This window comes from Drosophila grimshawi, unplaced genomic scaffold (genome assembly GCF_018153295.1).
Source record: "Drosophila grimshawi isolate 15287-2541.00 unplaced genomic scaffold, ASM1815329v1 contig_1377, whole genome shotgun sequence".
NCBI lineage: Eukaryota > Metazoa > Arthropoda > Insecta > Diptera > Drosophilidae > Drosophila > Drosophila grimshawi.
The window spans coordinates 16,906,024-16,920,283 of NW_025062900.1; the positions used below are offsets into that span (position 1 = coordinate 16,906,024).

Here is a 14,260-nt window from a genome sequence, read left to right on the forward strand (position 1 = left end):
CATATGTTAATCGTCATCGATACCTGGCTCAATTCGTATCGGATGCTTGCAGTATTTTTAGTATTATTTCTGACAGAAACATATTGTTAAATTTATCGATAATCAAATTTGTTTATAAAGATTCAGCTTTGTTGTAAGTGAAATATTTCACACTTCATAATATATTTGTAGTACTGGAGCAACAGCGAGGTTGCTTTCCACGTATGGTTAATCAAAAAACTCGCCCTCTTGAACGTATTGTCATTTTAAATTCGATTGTTAAATGCACCCTTTGCCGGCAGGACTTTACTCGATTCGATGGTTCGGTTAGACACACTATCTGGAAGCAAACTTAGCATAATAATATATATGTAAATAAATTATGTTTCTACATTCTAGAGATGTTTACAATGCGCAATTAATTACACATTTTAAAAAACTTAAATTTATATAAAAGAGGCCAAACACAACATGATTATAACTACCATATTTAACATTTAATGATTTCAAAACATCTAATAAATGAGAGGTTTCAACAGTTAATTATTAAAATTTGATGGAAAGCAGAATCTAAAAAAATATTTTCACAAGTAGGATCTACAAAGATACATTTTTAAATATTAAATTTATATACAATCTGCAACTTTTAATTGTTGATAGACATTTGTGTAGCGGTTCCAGATAATAAGAGACTCGGGTTACTGGCAATAAGTTATTTAATGAAGGAAGAAAATCTAGCTGGAATATTCATTCAAACTATCAAGAATGAAAGTCCTTCTAGGAAATTCGAATGCGTCTGGAGTTTTAACTGGCTGATAATCCTCCAAAATAACTCAAATGATCTGGGGTTTCCAATTAAAATGCTTACATTATTACACATCTAATATATTTTAATTAGTTTTTCGATGTCGTTAAACGATGCTAATAAACTATTGACATGTGTGCGTGTGGTTGTAAAGGAGTATGTGTGTGCGCGTGTGTGTGTATATGGGTGTGTTGATGTGGTAAGTGCAACAATTCTTGTTTACATGTAGTATTTAATGCCTTATGTAAATCGTTTACAGAAACGCGAAAACAATTCCAATCTGGTGCTCAATAAATAATAAGATGGGAGTAAATTTGCCAAAAAAAAAAGTAAATAAAAACAATGAAAGAAAAAAGATAAGATAAAGTCATGATGCTGGATCGAATTGGTGGTATCAGGTGTTGACGACACGCAACGTTATCCACGGAAAATATATGCGTATGTAATTTAAACATCTTTTGTAGTATTTATATATACAAGCCACTTTGGTTACGAATTGCTGGGTGCACTGGGTGCTCAGTACAGGTTGATCTTCTTTAGTATCGTCTTGCGGCACATGTGGCAAGTGCGCAACGTTTCGGCACAATGAGAGCAGGCCCCGTGGCCGCAAAGGAATGCCACATCCCGTTTGCGTTCCATGCAAATGCCACAAAAGTGTGACTCCTCAAACTCCTGCACTTTGTTCTCCAGATAGCGCAACAGATCACCAGAAGGCAGACGCGCCTGGTCGCTGGGCGACGATGTCGACGACAACTGTTGGCTAACGATTTGCCGGCCATTGGCATCCAAACGTCGCTCAATGGCAACGCCGCAGCGCAGGCATTTCTTCATACGTATGCTGCATTCCTCGCAAGCAATTTGATGCAGGCACGGCTCTATAAATACAAACGGAATAGGTTAATAAAAGAACTGGCTATAAATGGAATCTATGCTTGTTGCTTACCGAAGCGCACCAGCTGCAGCGGCTCATTGCAAACGATGCACTCCAACTGCCCAGTGATTATGCCCGGCAATGCAGCTGCAGATGCACTTGAGTCGACTGCTGTTGTTCCTGTTGTTGGCACTGGCGGCTTTGGTGCTTTTTTGCGTGGCGCCACCTGAGGTGAAGCAGCACTGCATGTGGCATCCGAATTGAGTTTCTTGTTCGCCGGCGATGGCTGCAGTCCAGCAGCAGCAGCAGAAGCGGCGGCAGCTGTAGTTGTTGCCTCACTGGGCTTGGGCTGCATTGGTGGCGGTGGTAGCGTCAGTGTGGTCGCCGCTGCATCCTCGCCAGCATCGCCAACAACTACAAATCCTTCGTCCACTGGGTTTATGTCCAAGGCATGCATATTACGTTGCAGAGGCGTCGGTGCCTCTGACGTTGATGTCGTCGTCGTCGTTGTGACAGCCGAGTCCTCCGTTTGCTGGCCAAAGATCAGCTGCCTAATGTTGCGATCTGTGATCCACTCGAAGATGCTGGCATTGGCATTATTCAGCTCGACGCGACAGCCGTGCCGGGATAAGTAAATGAGGACGCTGTACATCAGGCGATCCTCGCTGCGCACACTCGTCTGTGCGAGGCTAACGAAGAACTTGTGAATTTCGGGCGCATCCTCTTGGGATGGCTCTGCAGCTTGCTGTAAATTGGATTTCTTGATGACGCACAGATGCATCGCGTTATCGCCATCCTCATCCTTGGCATTAATGTCACACGACAGCTTGACGAGGCGCTCGATAACGCTCGGATGTCCCTGCGAGACAGCAAGCAGGAATGGCGTCTGCCGTCGATTGTTGCGTATATCCAGCTCGGCCTGACCCTCAGTGACCAGTGTCTCGACGACCTGGGCATGCCCATTGAGCGCCGCCAGATGCAGCGCCGCAAAACCATCATCTTTGCGCACATTGACCAGTTGACGGGAGAGCTGAAGGATGCGTCGTGCAGCGACCACATTGCCCTTGAGCGCCGCATGGTGCAGCACATTGAAGCCGCGATTGTTCTTCACCGTAAAATCTAAATTTGGCGCATTGCAGAGGAGCTCAACGACTTCGGTGTTCTCCTTGCCGATGGCATCGTGCAACGCCGTATCACCATAAGAGTCCTGTATATTGACGTTCGCATTGTGCTGCAGCAGTTCGCGGACACAATGCGGCGTCTTCTTGTGCGCGCAAATGTGCAGCGCCGAACAGTGGCTGGAGTTGAGGAAATTCACTGCGGCGCCATTCTCGAGCAGCACACGCATTGTCTCCGGCTGATTGCCAAAGGCTGCATAGTGCAGTGCTGAATCGCCCTCCTTGTCGACCACATTGACATTGGCGCCTTTGGAGATGAGGTAGTTGACCAGCTCGACGAATCCCTGATGTGAGGCAACCTGTATGCATGCCTTGCCGCCACTCATCACATCCACCTGACTAGGATTCACATCCAGATATTGCTTCACAAAGTCCAAATGTCCCTGGGCCGCTTCGCGCACCAACTTATCGGCCACCGAGCTGCCGGAGAGACCAGATAGCGGTGTCATCACATGATCCGTACGGCGATGACTCAAGTCCATCATGCTATTGGAACGTTCGGCTGCCGTCGCCAATGGTGAACGCTCCAGCTTCACACATTTCGGATTCAATGTCCACTCGAAGCCATCGTCCAGCTGCTGTATGCGCAGATCTCCATCCGAATACACCTTGACCACTTTACACAGCTTGCCCAGAGCCTGAAAGATAGCACAACGATTAGTTGCTGATCTGGTGAAGTGGGGAAACTATGTCCAATTGTACTCACATAACGCATGATATCAATCCATTCGCCATGCCCCTTCTGCAGCTGCTGTACTTTTTGTGCATCGCTTATAATTGTCACCAAATCGCCCACACGGAACGAGACAACCTTGACGAGTGCGGCGGGATGAAAAGTCCAGCGATTGGGGCAGTTTTCGTATTGAACGCTGCAAAATGGAAATTAATATTTAATGGATATTTTAATTATACATTTTTGAGATCGATTCATTTTAAAAAATCAAACGATTCTAATTAAATACTCAAACTTCAAAGAAGCGAATACAATTTCCTGGATTATTTTAGTCCATTGATGCATACCGTATATCTCCCTTTTCGGTGATGCGATGTACTGTGCCCAGTTTGGCCAGGTGTTCAACCATGCGCGGATTCCAGCCACCATGACCCTGCTGTAACTTCATCAGTGCATCCACCTCGAGGCAGACCTTGACACGATCGCCCACCGAGAAGCTTGGCTTCACCATGGCCACGATTGGTTGCTGCTCCTCGGGCTGGCCCAGCACCGGCATATGATCCTTATAGTACTGTCCGCCGCAAGTAGCTGCTATATATTTTAGATCCACGTTGCCCTTGTGGCCCAGACGATAGACGTTCGTTGAACCGGTTACCCAGGAGACGTTGGCGACACTGCGACACGATTCGTTGTCCCAGCCGCGTATTTCCATAACACGCCCCGTTTTGCCCTCACCGCCGTCCTGGTCGTTCCACTCCCAGTCCGGACCGCGCACAACCTTCGAGCCCACAAAGATGCCGCGCAGCTGTATGCGCTGCGATCCCTTGCGCGGCGGCACGCGTACGCCCAACGATGTGGGCGTGGTGTAACGCACAAACGGATGCTCCAAATTGTGCAGATTACCGCCGTAGCAGTAGGCGCACAAATGGTAATTGGTGCACTGGGCGCACTTGAACACAATGCCGGCTATGCCCGCCTTCGCGCAGCCATCACAAACCACATTTGAATGACGAACACCTGCAAACAATACGAAAGCGGCAATTAATGAATGCAATATCGATTTGAAAATGAAAAAAAAAAACAACAAGAACATAAATAATTTATGGACTCAGAGATGTTTCGCTCTGCTTGTTGTATACATTTGCAGAAAATCAGTATACCCTATAATAAAGTTATCAAATGGCAACATTAAATACAAGCTGAATTGAAATATTGTTATTTTCTAGAACTGAGACGATCTCTGGGAGTATGTAAACGACTTCAAGTGTAGCAAATAATAAGATAAAATAATAAAATATGTTTTTCCCTTAATCAACTTTCGATTTTTTTCTATTCAACAACAATCGATTCATTTTGGAAATTATATGATATCTCTGGGCATACATGAGCTAAAAACTTCAACTATAGTATATAGGTTCTTGAACAACTTTTCGATATTCCAATTCCACTCTCCCGACTATATCTTAGTGTTTTTTTGTAGATTCTCGTATAGCAGGAACAGCTCAAATGAACTTTTCGCTTATTGAACATTCCAAGTTTCCCTTATTCAAAAAGATTCGATACATTTTGGAAATAATATGAGCTAAAGACTTCCAGTAGGATTATATGGGTTCTATAAAATCTTGTCGATATTCCAAAATCCTCCTCTTCTCTGACTATTTTTCTTGGTTTGTAGGCTCTCTCTATTAACTCATACAAAATTGTTAACTTATTTGATAACACGCTTTCTGTCCCAGATAATAAACAAACAAGAAAACCACCAAGATTCTATCTCGAATAATTGGTTCACTCAATTCGGTTACTTACCCACTTGTGCGTTGTCCACAATAATTAGATCGTATTGATTTTGATAGCCCACTCTGTAGTTGGTGCGATGGCCGGAATCCCAATTGACCACAACCGTATTCTCCGGTGAATGTGTCGATCCGCAGCGTCCTATTTCGCAAACGGTGCCAACGTGACCTTCTCCGTCGTCTGTTGGTTACAAAATGAAATCAGAATTTCTATAGCACTTTTGTGTAATGGAGCTGAGATTCTCAATTTTTACAGCTTCGCGCCCCACGAGTTTCCGTTAGCTCGGGAGCTATTTATAAATGGTATTCACACCCCAATCCCAAAAACAACGAAGTGCTCGTTGCTACTCGCTCCCAAGGAAATGTTTCATCCGGTGCGAATAGCACGACGACGACGGGGGCTCCTCGCTCTTGCCAAACATCTGCCATATATATATATTTATATATATTCATACATATATACAGGCGGGTGTGCAGCTAAACTCTAAATTTAAACATGCGTGTGGCAGGCAATGCATTTGTTTAACTTCCCCCCCCATCCCAACTCTGGGTCCCCACTTTGTCCCCTCGGTTAATGGGCGGCTGGCATTTGATTTATTTTTGACATGCACATTAGGCTAGGGTATGGCTAAAGTTGTTACCAGAGACGCTTCAACTTTTGACTGTTTGACTGTGGCAACTATTTAAGCAAAATCTCTCTGTTTATCTCTTGTTGCACAACATAAAATACAGTTGAAGAATTATAAATATTTCTTGTTTTTTTTATTTAAGTGTAATTAAATTTTATGTGTAATTTAATGTATTTTAACTGTCTTTGATTTATTAAATGAAATTAAAAAAGAACATTGTAGTTATAATAAAGAAAAAAGTGTGCAAATCTGAAGTCAAATTGCTAAAAATTATATTTTCTATGATTAAAATTTAATGACTTATAATAAAACATTCAAAAATATTTAATATTTGTTGCATTTTCCAAATATATTTGTTTAGGAATCGAACGCCTCGTTTAGTAAGCTATAATTTTAATACAGATGTCTAATAAATATTTTTACTTAATTATTAAACGTTTTATATGCAAGGTTTCTGAGATTTCCAGCAATTCTTGGAAGCAAGCAGAACGCCACACAGCTGTTATTTGATGCTATTATTTCAGCTTTAAGCGGCATAGTTTAGCTGGTAATTAAGACTATTTATATATTTGTTTTCCATCCCACTTTCTGGCAGTAGCAGCAGCAGCAGCTGCAATCCTGGACAGACCCTCCGTTCCATGTGCATCTAAAAATACAAGATATTCAAATGGCACGCGTCCCAAACAGACGACGCCGACGACGACGACGTCGTCAGGCGTTTGACTTCTTTTATGACGGGCGGCGTAAAAAACTCTTGGCAAAAAGGTCGCACATGTACCCCTCTCCACCTCCTACTCTTCCTCCCCCGTCCCACTCACTTTACCTCTGCCATTTTGTATACGAAATGTGTGTGTGTGTTTCAGCAAAGCCATTTGGGAAGCATTCCGCCGCACTGAGTGTGGCTAAAAATAGCGTCCCCATCCCCGTCGTCTCCACTTTACATTTACTGGCACCCCCAAAGGTGTAGATCGCTTACACACACACACATATTTGTACACACATTATAAACAAACTGTTATAGCTAGTTAATTCCTCAAATGGGTAAACAAAAAATTAATAAATAAAAAAAAAAAACAAAAAAACAACATACAAAGTATGTGTTTGCTGTTTGCTGTTGCCATCCTACCTTGATTCGACCATATCCAATTTGGACCGCGTACAACACGTACGCCGGGCGGAATGGCGGCACGCATTCCAGTTGCGTTCAATTGTTGCGTTTCAGTCGCCTGGAGAGATATTCAGATTGGTTAGCATTCCAAATGAATATTGATAAATTATGATAAGAAAACATTCAGAGAAATTATGTCAAATTGAATGCATCGCGGGGGCAGCATCGCAAGTATTTGGGTCAAACGATAAAATCAGCGCATGTCTAACTGGAAATACATATAGATGTAGATATATGTATGTATTTAGATATGGCACCTTTAAAAGAGACGCAGCGAATGCAGGTGGGCAGTCAGCACAAATTAAGTAATTGAGCGTATTTCAAAGGTTTTTAAAATATGAACACGAACTGTGCACAATTGTTATTAGTTTGACTCGTGCTTAGACACGCGCTCACCTCTATCAGGTGCCGTATGACAAGCATTTGAAATAACCCAGTGTATTTTATACATTGTTGATGTATGAATCAGAGTTGATTACGGTAAAACAGAAGAAGAATTACATACATTCATACATATGTACATACATGTATGTTGTCCTCAAAAGTTTTTGCTGCTGCTGTCGCCGCAACGAAGAAAGTGAAGTGACGCATGAGATAAGACATATGGATACATATATATACCCTATATATATTTTACATATCTGCATAGCTACACAATTGAGCAATGTTCACACTCTGTTTTGCTTTAAGCATTTTAACAATTACTTTCAATATTACATCAATTTGTTTGTTTGTTTTTGTTGTGATGGGGACACAATAACAACAACAACTTACCAATGCAATTTTTCCTCTTCCGTCAAATGTACAACTGTGTGCGTGTGTGTGTGTATTGTATGCAATTTTCTTTCAACGCTGATACGCTTTGTACGTTCTAAAGCCAAATTTCTAAGCCCAACAAATTAGCAGTGCATTTTTGTGCAACTTGAACTGATAATTTATATTTTAACATATACTGTTCTGTTATATACACAAATTCCACAACCATATACAATTTGTCACTTATGTTATGCGTTGGGTGTTGTTTTGTTAACGTTCACTTCTTAATTTAGCACTCCGCGTATTCGTGTTTTATTTGCTGCGACGCTTAAAGCATGTTAATTTATTACTATTAGCCAAAAATTGTACATTTAAAATAAATTTTATTTTAATTTGTATGAATGTAAAACAGTGTGGCTGCAATTTGCAGTCTAAGGTTGGATTCGATTTTGCAAAAGTATTTTAGAAAAAATACTGATACTACGCTCCTCACTTAACGACAGACTCCACACTCATCGCCAGTTGATAAGCATAACAAGAACAGCTGTTTTCCTACAGACGGTCACACTGTGCACCAGTAGCGTAGACAAAGTTGGTATTGTTAAAATATTTAAAAGTACTTGCAAATTGATGCACAACCTATACAAAAATTGCTTAAGATCAATGTCTAACCAAAATAATGCTTTATCCTGCAAGCTGATGAAGTTCAATAAAGTAGCGAAGCCGAAAATCACAAGTGCCAGAAATGAACTTTTGGTAAGAATGATTTTAAATAGTTTTTACATTTATTTGTTTATAATTACCTGTTGCATATGCAGGACATTGAGGATTTGCCTAGCGTTGCAGCTGCAGCTGCGCCACGCTACTTTTCGCCTGTACAAACTCGCAAACAGCGTCAGGTGAATTCGCTGCCCAAACCAAATTTGCCCGCCAAAAAGGGGCGCCAAGAAATCGTTTCAAAAACCACAAAAATTGCAATGGGATCGGCAACAATTATCGCCTGTGATATTGTGCCAAAGGTCGAACTCCTCCCAGAGTGCAAGCTAGAAGTGATGAGCGAAGAAGTCGAACCACATAAAGAGTTCAAAGTAGAAATTGCAGCTGTTAAAACTGAGCAGCATCAGGAAATTCCAAATGCTAATTGGTGGCAGCATCTGGAAAACATTCGTCTAATGCGCTCCCAGAAACCAGCGCCAGTTGATACTCTAGGCTGTCATCAGTGTGCCGATATTAATGCCGATGCAAAGGTGAGCAATATAGGCATCCATATTAATAATTAACACAAGTCTTTGTAGACGCAACGCTTTCACAAATTGGTAGCTCTAATGCTGTCCAGTCAGACAAAGGATGAAACCACTTTTGAGGCGATGAAACGTTTGAAGGCGCAAACTTTAACACCTGCCAGCATGCAGAGCATGCCAGTTGGTGTGCTGGAGAACCTGCTGCACCCAGTCAGCTTCTATAAAGTATGTCTGAATTATAAATATAATAACAAGAATTACATTTCAAACACATTGCAGAACAAAGCAAAGTACTTGAAGAAAACCTCACAAATACTAGTAGACAAGTACAACGAAGACATTCCAGATAACATACCGGAGCTACTGAAGCTGCCCGGTGTTGGTCCTAAAATGGCGCACATTTGCATGGCGACCGCTTGGAATCAGATTACCGGCATTGGCGTCGATACCCATGTGCATCGTATTGCCAATCGCTTGGCCTGGCTAAGCAAGTCCACCAAGGAGCCAGAGCAAACGCGCATTCAGCTGGAGACCTGGTTGCCCCGTCAGCTGTGGGCCGAGGTTAATCATCTATTCGTCGGTTTTGGCCAGACGGTTTGCACCCCACTCAGGCCCAACTGTTCCGAGTGCCTCAATAGAGACATATGTCCCGCTTCTGCGCTGGCCAAGAAAAGTGAACCGAAATCAAAAACTAAACTTACCATTTAAAGGTCAACTTGATTGTCATTACTATTTTTACATGAGAAAATCAATTGGAAAATTTGTAATCTCTAAAAGACTATCGTGTGATATATGCTTCAAAATGATTTTGCTATTCTTAGGCTTAAGTAAAAATCATAAGTAAAAATGCATATAAAATTATAAATAAAATGCTCAATTATAAATAAATATTTATGTTTTCATTATTAAAAAATAAAGCATTTTGCATTTATGAGCTATAACCTATTGAGAAAAAAGGAAAAAATTTCCGCAGTATATTATAAAAAGAAAATCTCGAAATATTGATGATATCATGAAATATAATAAAACTAAAATGAATGCATAATTATTAAGCAGAGTAGGTAAATAGTCATCATTTCGACTTTAATATTAGTGCATTAGTTACTCAATTTGCCAAATATTCAGATACCCTTATCTATTTTCGTTAATTTTAAATTAAGTAAATTGATTAAAAAAAGGTCTAAGCGCATTTAAAATTCTGAGAGGTGAATGCAAAATTTGAAACAAACTCAATCTGCATTTGATATCAAAATACACATAGAACATATACTATATATATATATATCTACTATGTCTGTTAGATGAATGGTCAATTGGAATGTTCGCCGCACGTGTCAAAGTTCGGCGGGAGTTGTGATCCTGTTGCGACGTCGTCCGTCTGTGCTGGTGTCTAAGCGTGTGTGTTGACCTCATGCAAGAAAGTATTATTCAATAAATTGCTCTTCATTTCAACTTTGCCGCATGAATTATGGCATAGGCAGCAGGAACAACAGGAACGGCAGGAACACCTACAGCAACAAGGAACCGTCGCACGTGACACTCCACCCACTCCCACTCCCACTCTCAATCCCCGATTCCCGCCTCCTCATCAAGTTATGGCTGGCGTGCACTCATCATCATCGGCTTCGTTGCGTGCGCGCCTTAAGGAGGAGGAGTTTTTGGGGATGGGGTTTTTTGGTGCTTTTGGGATTGGGGTGTCAAGACAATCTGTGGCCTAGTATGGCTTATAAATGATGCACAGGCAGGGTACAGACGTGCCACCTCCCACCACAACCCGCACACAGACATAACTTTTAAGTTGGAGACTTCAACGCCCCGTTTGTCAGGCTGTAATTCAACGCTGTTTACGTGTCCTCGCCTCCATCCACATCCGGCGTGCGCAGCAAGGCGTCTCTCTCTCCCTCCCTGTCTGTGTGTGTGTGTGTGTGTTCCCGGCGCCATCGTTTGGTGTTGGGTGGCTGGGAAGGTTTGGGAGGGCTATACTACTTAAGCGTGCGACAACAACAAGGAGCAGGCAACGTCCAACTGTCTTCACGGGAGTCATGCGAAAATGTTTGTCTGTTTGTGCATGTGTGTATGTGTGTGTGTGTGTGTTTGAGTGCTGTGCACTTATACACACACGTACAGTGCATAAGGATAAGGCAACTCCCTCTGCCCCCGTTAGTCAAGTCGCAGTCGCACAGTCAAATGGAACTCCACTCCAATGCGACAAGTGAGAACATAGCGCGATGTTGCTGCTCTTATTCCCCATCCTCTTTCAGTCCTGCCACGCCCACTGGCTTGCCACTTGTCGCCGTTATCAGCCCGACCCACACACGAAACAGTAGCCAAAGTTTCCTTCAAGTGCCACACAGAGACATCCTGTGGCGAATTATGGGGTTTTCATTTAAGCCCAGTACGCAATTCCTACTTTCCGACTTTCCCACCTTTCTCACGTTTCAGCCAGAGTCAAGTGAGCCGCTTCCAACTGCTCGTTGTGGGTTCAAATATGTTTAACGGGTTCGTTGCCGCATTTTTTCCCCATTTAAAAACTTAAACATCTTTTACTAACAACTATATGAAATGTAAAGGAAATATTAATAGTAATAATTAAAGTACAATTATCAATTCGTAAAACAAAACTATAGAAATCTCTTCCAAAATATATATAGCTATAGCAATTATTTAATTAAATTTGCATTCGCCAGCCAACAAAAAGCAGCTGTCAAATCGATAGAAGTCTTAATGTGATCAATTGTTTATCGGTTCTTTTCCCATGGTTCTTCCATCCAATGATTTTTATTCAGCTCATAAGAATCAGTAGTAGTGCAATGAAGCACATGTTTTAGTTCTGCGATCAAATCTTAATAATCGCTCTCTCCAACTCGCTTTCCCTCTAGCGCTTCCTCTCGTAAAATTGGCCAGCTTTAGTGTATGCTATATTTATGCAAATAACAACAAAAAATGTTTTAGGGATGCCTAGACACAGATGTTACCCACAGCGTTGAATTCAACTTAGTCAGCCGCAAAACGAAAATAGGAGGAGCGGTGCAGGGCCAAAGGGTGAAAAGAAATGTGACAGGGACGATGACGTTGACAGCGACGCAACCGCACACACACACACAAACAAATATATATCCAGTGTGTGGAAGTAAAAACTAAAACGGGTCGCTTAAAAATGGCGCATTTCGCGTCGGTGCGGGCAGCATAAACAAAATGACATAAACAGAGGCGATGTCAATGGGAGTGGGGCAGGGATCGGGGCTAGGTGTCGAGTCCTTGCACGAGCGTGCAAATCCCAAGCACAAAACAACAAAAGTAAACTTGCGAAAAAAAATAAGCGAAACGAAACGTACAAATACAAAATCCACATCCACACGACGCAAATTGTATTTTTCTCTTTTTTTGCTGTTGTTTTGTGCTGGTGTCCGTACTGTGTGTCCTGTGTGTCCATTCCAATTGCTGGCAACAACTGGCGGTCGCTGCCGTCACGCATCAAGCATTCATGCCAGGCAGGCAGCAACAACAACAACTACAACGATACGACATCCAGTGTGCCCGCACACACAAACTCACACACAAACACACACACACACATAGACAGAGAGCTTACACGCCTCCGCACGCGTCACACGAAAGCACGAAACCAATTTGAGCACCCACATTCTCTCTCACCCAATTAGTCGCACACACACACACACACAGCTAACTCTCCTTCTGCTTTATGCTGTCGTTCGCATCGTGTCGTTATCCTCGCGCGCACGCTTCTCCACACTTTTTCTGTTGTTGTCGTCGACTTTATTGTTGTTGTTGTTGTTGTCGTTGCTGTTGCTGCCCTTTTGCCATCATCAACGCCATCAGTAGCGTAAGTTGTGCTGCCAGCGTGCCTTGATATATAGACACGGGGCGAGATGGGGGAGGCCACAAAAACAGCAACAACAACTACTTCAGCATGCGATATATGTACATATGTATGTGTGCCTGTATGTATGTATTTGGCAAAGTCGGCGACCAACAAGCGACACGATAATCTCGCACGTCGCATTTTTAGTTGCCGCACCCACCGCACCCACATACACACATTCACACACACAAACACACACAGAGTCATTGGGTCCTGGCAGAAAGCCAAATGTGGCAAGTAGCTGCTGGCTGTTTGGGTGGGGGGGTTGTATGAGCGGCTCAGTGAGTTTGTCAGTGAGTGTGCCTGGCGAGGGGAGCGGGGAGCGGGCAACGAGCTACCGACAAATGCTTTCGAATTGCCATGACAATCAAAATGCTTACAGGTACAGTGTGACCAGGCAATAAAAACAAATGCAGCTATCGTATATTTAATTAGATAACATTATTAGGTGTATATTAATATATAAATAATTAATGACAAATATGTTAGTCATATGAAATTTAACAGTTAAAGCTATATATTTTTGAGCAATGTCTGACCACTGTGCTAGCGACACAAGTGCGACAATATCAACAAGCGAAGCGCCGTCGCCAGAGCTTGAGCCTGACGACGCCCATCAGACACACTTCAGCGCAGGCTGTCATTTCGCTTGCTTCGTGTATGTGTGTCTGTTTATTATCGCCAGAGCGACTTCCCATTCACATCCCCTCCCCCTGCCCCTCCCACCGTCAACAAGCTTAACCCCTCGAGCAAACAGAACTTTGTCATTCGACATAATACAGTGGTTTCGTTAACTCATAGAAGTGGATGAAATTGATCATATTATTAATAAAATCAATGTTCTATATTTATAAAAATAATAAATATTAAAATTAAATACATCTGAAATATATATATGTATATATATATATTGAAATCTAAAAATTCGTAAGTTTTCTAAAATTGAAGATATTTTTGGACAGAATGACTTCTTTAAGAATCAGTTTCTAACAATTTACACATTTACAATTTTGCAAATATGCTCAAATAATGTTAAGCTTGGTGCTGCTCTAGTTGCACAACCTAATCCACATTTCGAGTTGAAATAGAATTGTGCCACTGTGCTACCCCGGTTCGTTTGCCAGTCAAAAGCTGCCGCCGCCGCCAAAGACAAATAAAAACTGTGTGGCACGACACGGAAGCATGTTGGCGCTAGCGGCACTTGCGACGCATAACGACGTCGATGACTGCCCTTCTCGGCATCGTCGTCGTCGTCCTGTGTCCTAACCACCACGTCGCGTTGCC

General features: G+C 42.3%; 2 protein-coding genes across 2 annotated transcripts; one reads left to right on the plus strand and one right to left on the minus strand.

Annotated features, from left to right (window-relative positions):
* Positions 1–250: 250 nt before the first annotated feature.
* Positions 251–8,296, minus strand: LOC6562811 (E3 ubiquitin-protein ligase MIB2). Its single transcript, XM_043214687.1, has 7 exons — positions 7,871–8,296; positions 7,055–7,154; positions 5,313–5,480; positions 3,854–4,523; positions 3,540–3,702; positions 1,728–3,471; positions 251–1,659 (listed from the first exon to the last, which is right to left on the minus strand). Exons 2-7 carry the CDS (start codon positions 7,119–7,121, stop codon positions 1,301–1,303), a joined length of 3,171 nt encoding a protein of 1,056 aa, XP_043070622.1. The 5' UTR covers positions 7,122–7,154; positions 7,871–8,296; the 3' UTR covers positions 251–1,300.
* Positions 8,297–8,403: 107 nt separating this feature from the next.
* Positions 8,404–9,963, plus strand: LOC6562810 (endonuclease III-like protein 1). Its single transcript, XM_043214688.1, has 5 exons — positions 8,404–8,443; positions 8,549–8,608; positions 8,671–9,099; positions 9,148–9,318; positions 9,373–9,963. Exons 2-5 carry the CDS (start codon positions 8,552–8,554, stop codon positions 9,799–9,801), a joined length of 1,086 nt encoding a protein of 361 aa, XP_043070623.1. The 5' UTR covers positions 8,404–8,443; positions 8,549–8,551; the 3' UTR covers positions 9,802–9,963.
* Positions 9,964–14,260: the final 4,297 nt, after the last annotated feature.

What these genes read in the sequence shown, in the direction of transcription:
- LOC6562811 (XM_043214687.1), bottom strand. Translation starts at nt 7,121, where the DNA reads ATGCGTGCCGCCATTCCGCCCGGCGTACGTGTTGTACGCGGTCCAAAT. An exon ending in GGATTGATATCATGCGTTAT is followed by an intron (nt 3,472 to 3,539) that starts GTGAGTACAATT and finishes GCTATCTTTCAG; the next exon opens with GCTCTGGGCAAGCTGTGTAA. An exon ending in GCTGCAGCTGGTGCGCTTCG is followed by an intron (nt 1,660 to 1,727) that starts GTAAGCAACAAG and finishes TTGTATTTATAG; the next exon opens with AGCCGTGCCTGCATCAAATT.
- LOC6562810 (XM_043214688.1), top strand. Translation starts at nt 8,552, where the DNA reads ATGAAGTTCAATAAAGTAGCGAAGCCGAAAATCACAAGTGCCAGAAAT. An exon ending in ATATTAATGCCGATGCAAAG is followed by an intron (nt 9,100 to 9,147) that starts GTGAGCAATATA and finishes AAGTCTTTGTAG; the next exon opens with ACGCAACGCTTTCACAAATT. An exon ending in ACCCAGTCAGCTTCTATAAA is followed by an intron (nt 9,319 to 9,372) that starts GTATGTCTGAAT and finishes AACACATTGCAG; the next exon opens with AACAAAGCAAAGTACTTGAA.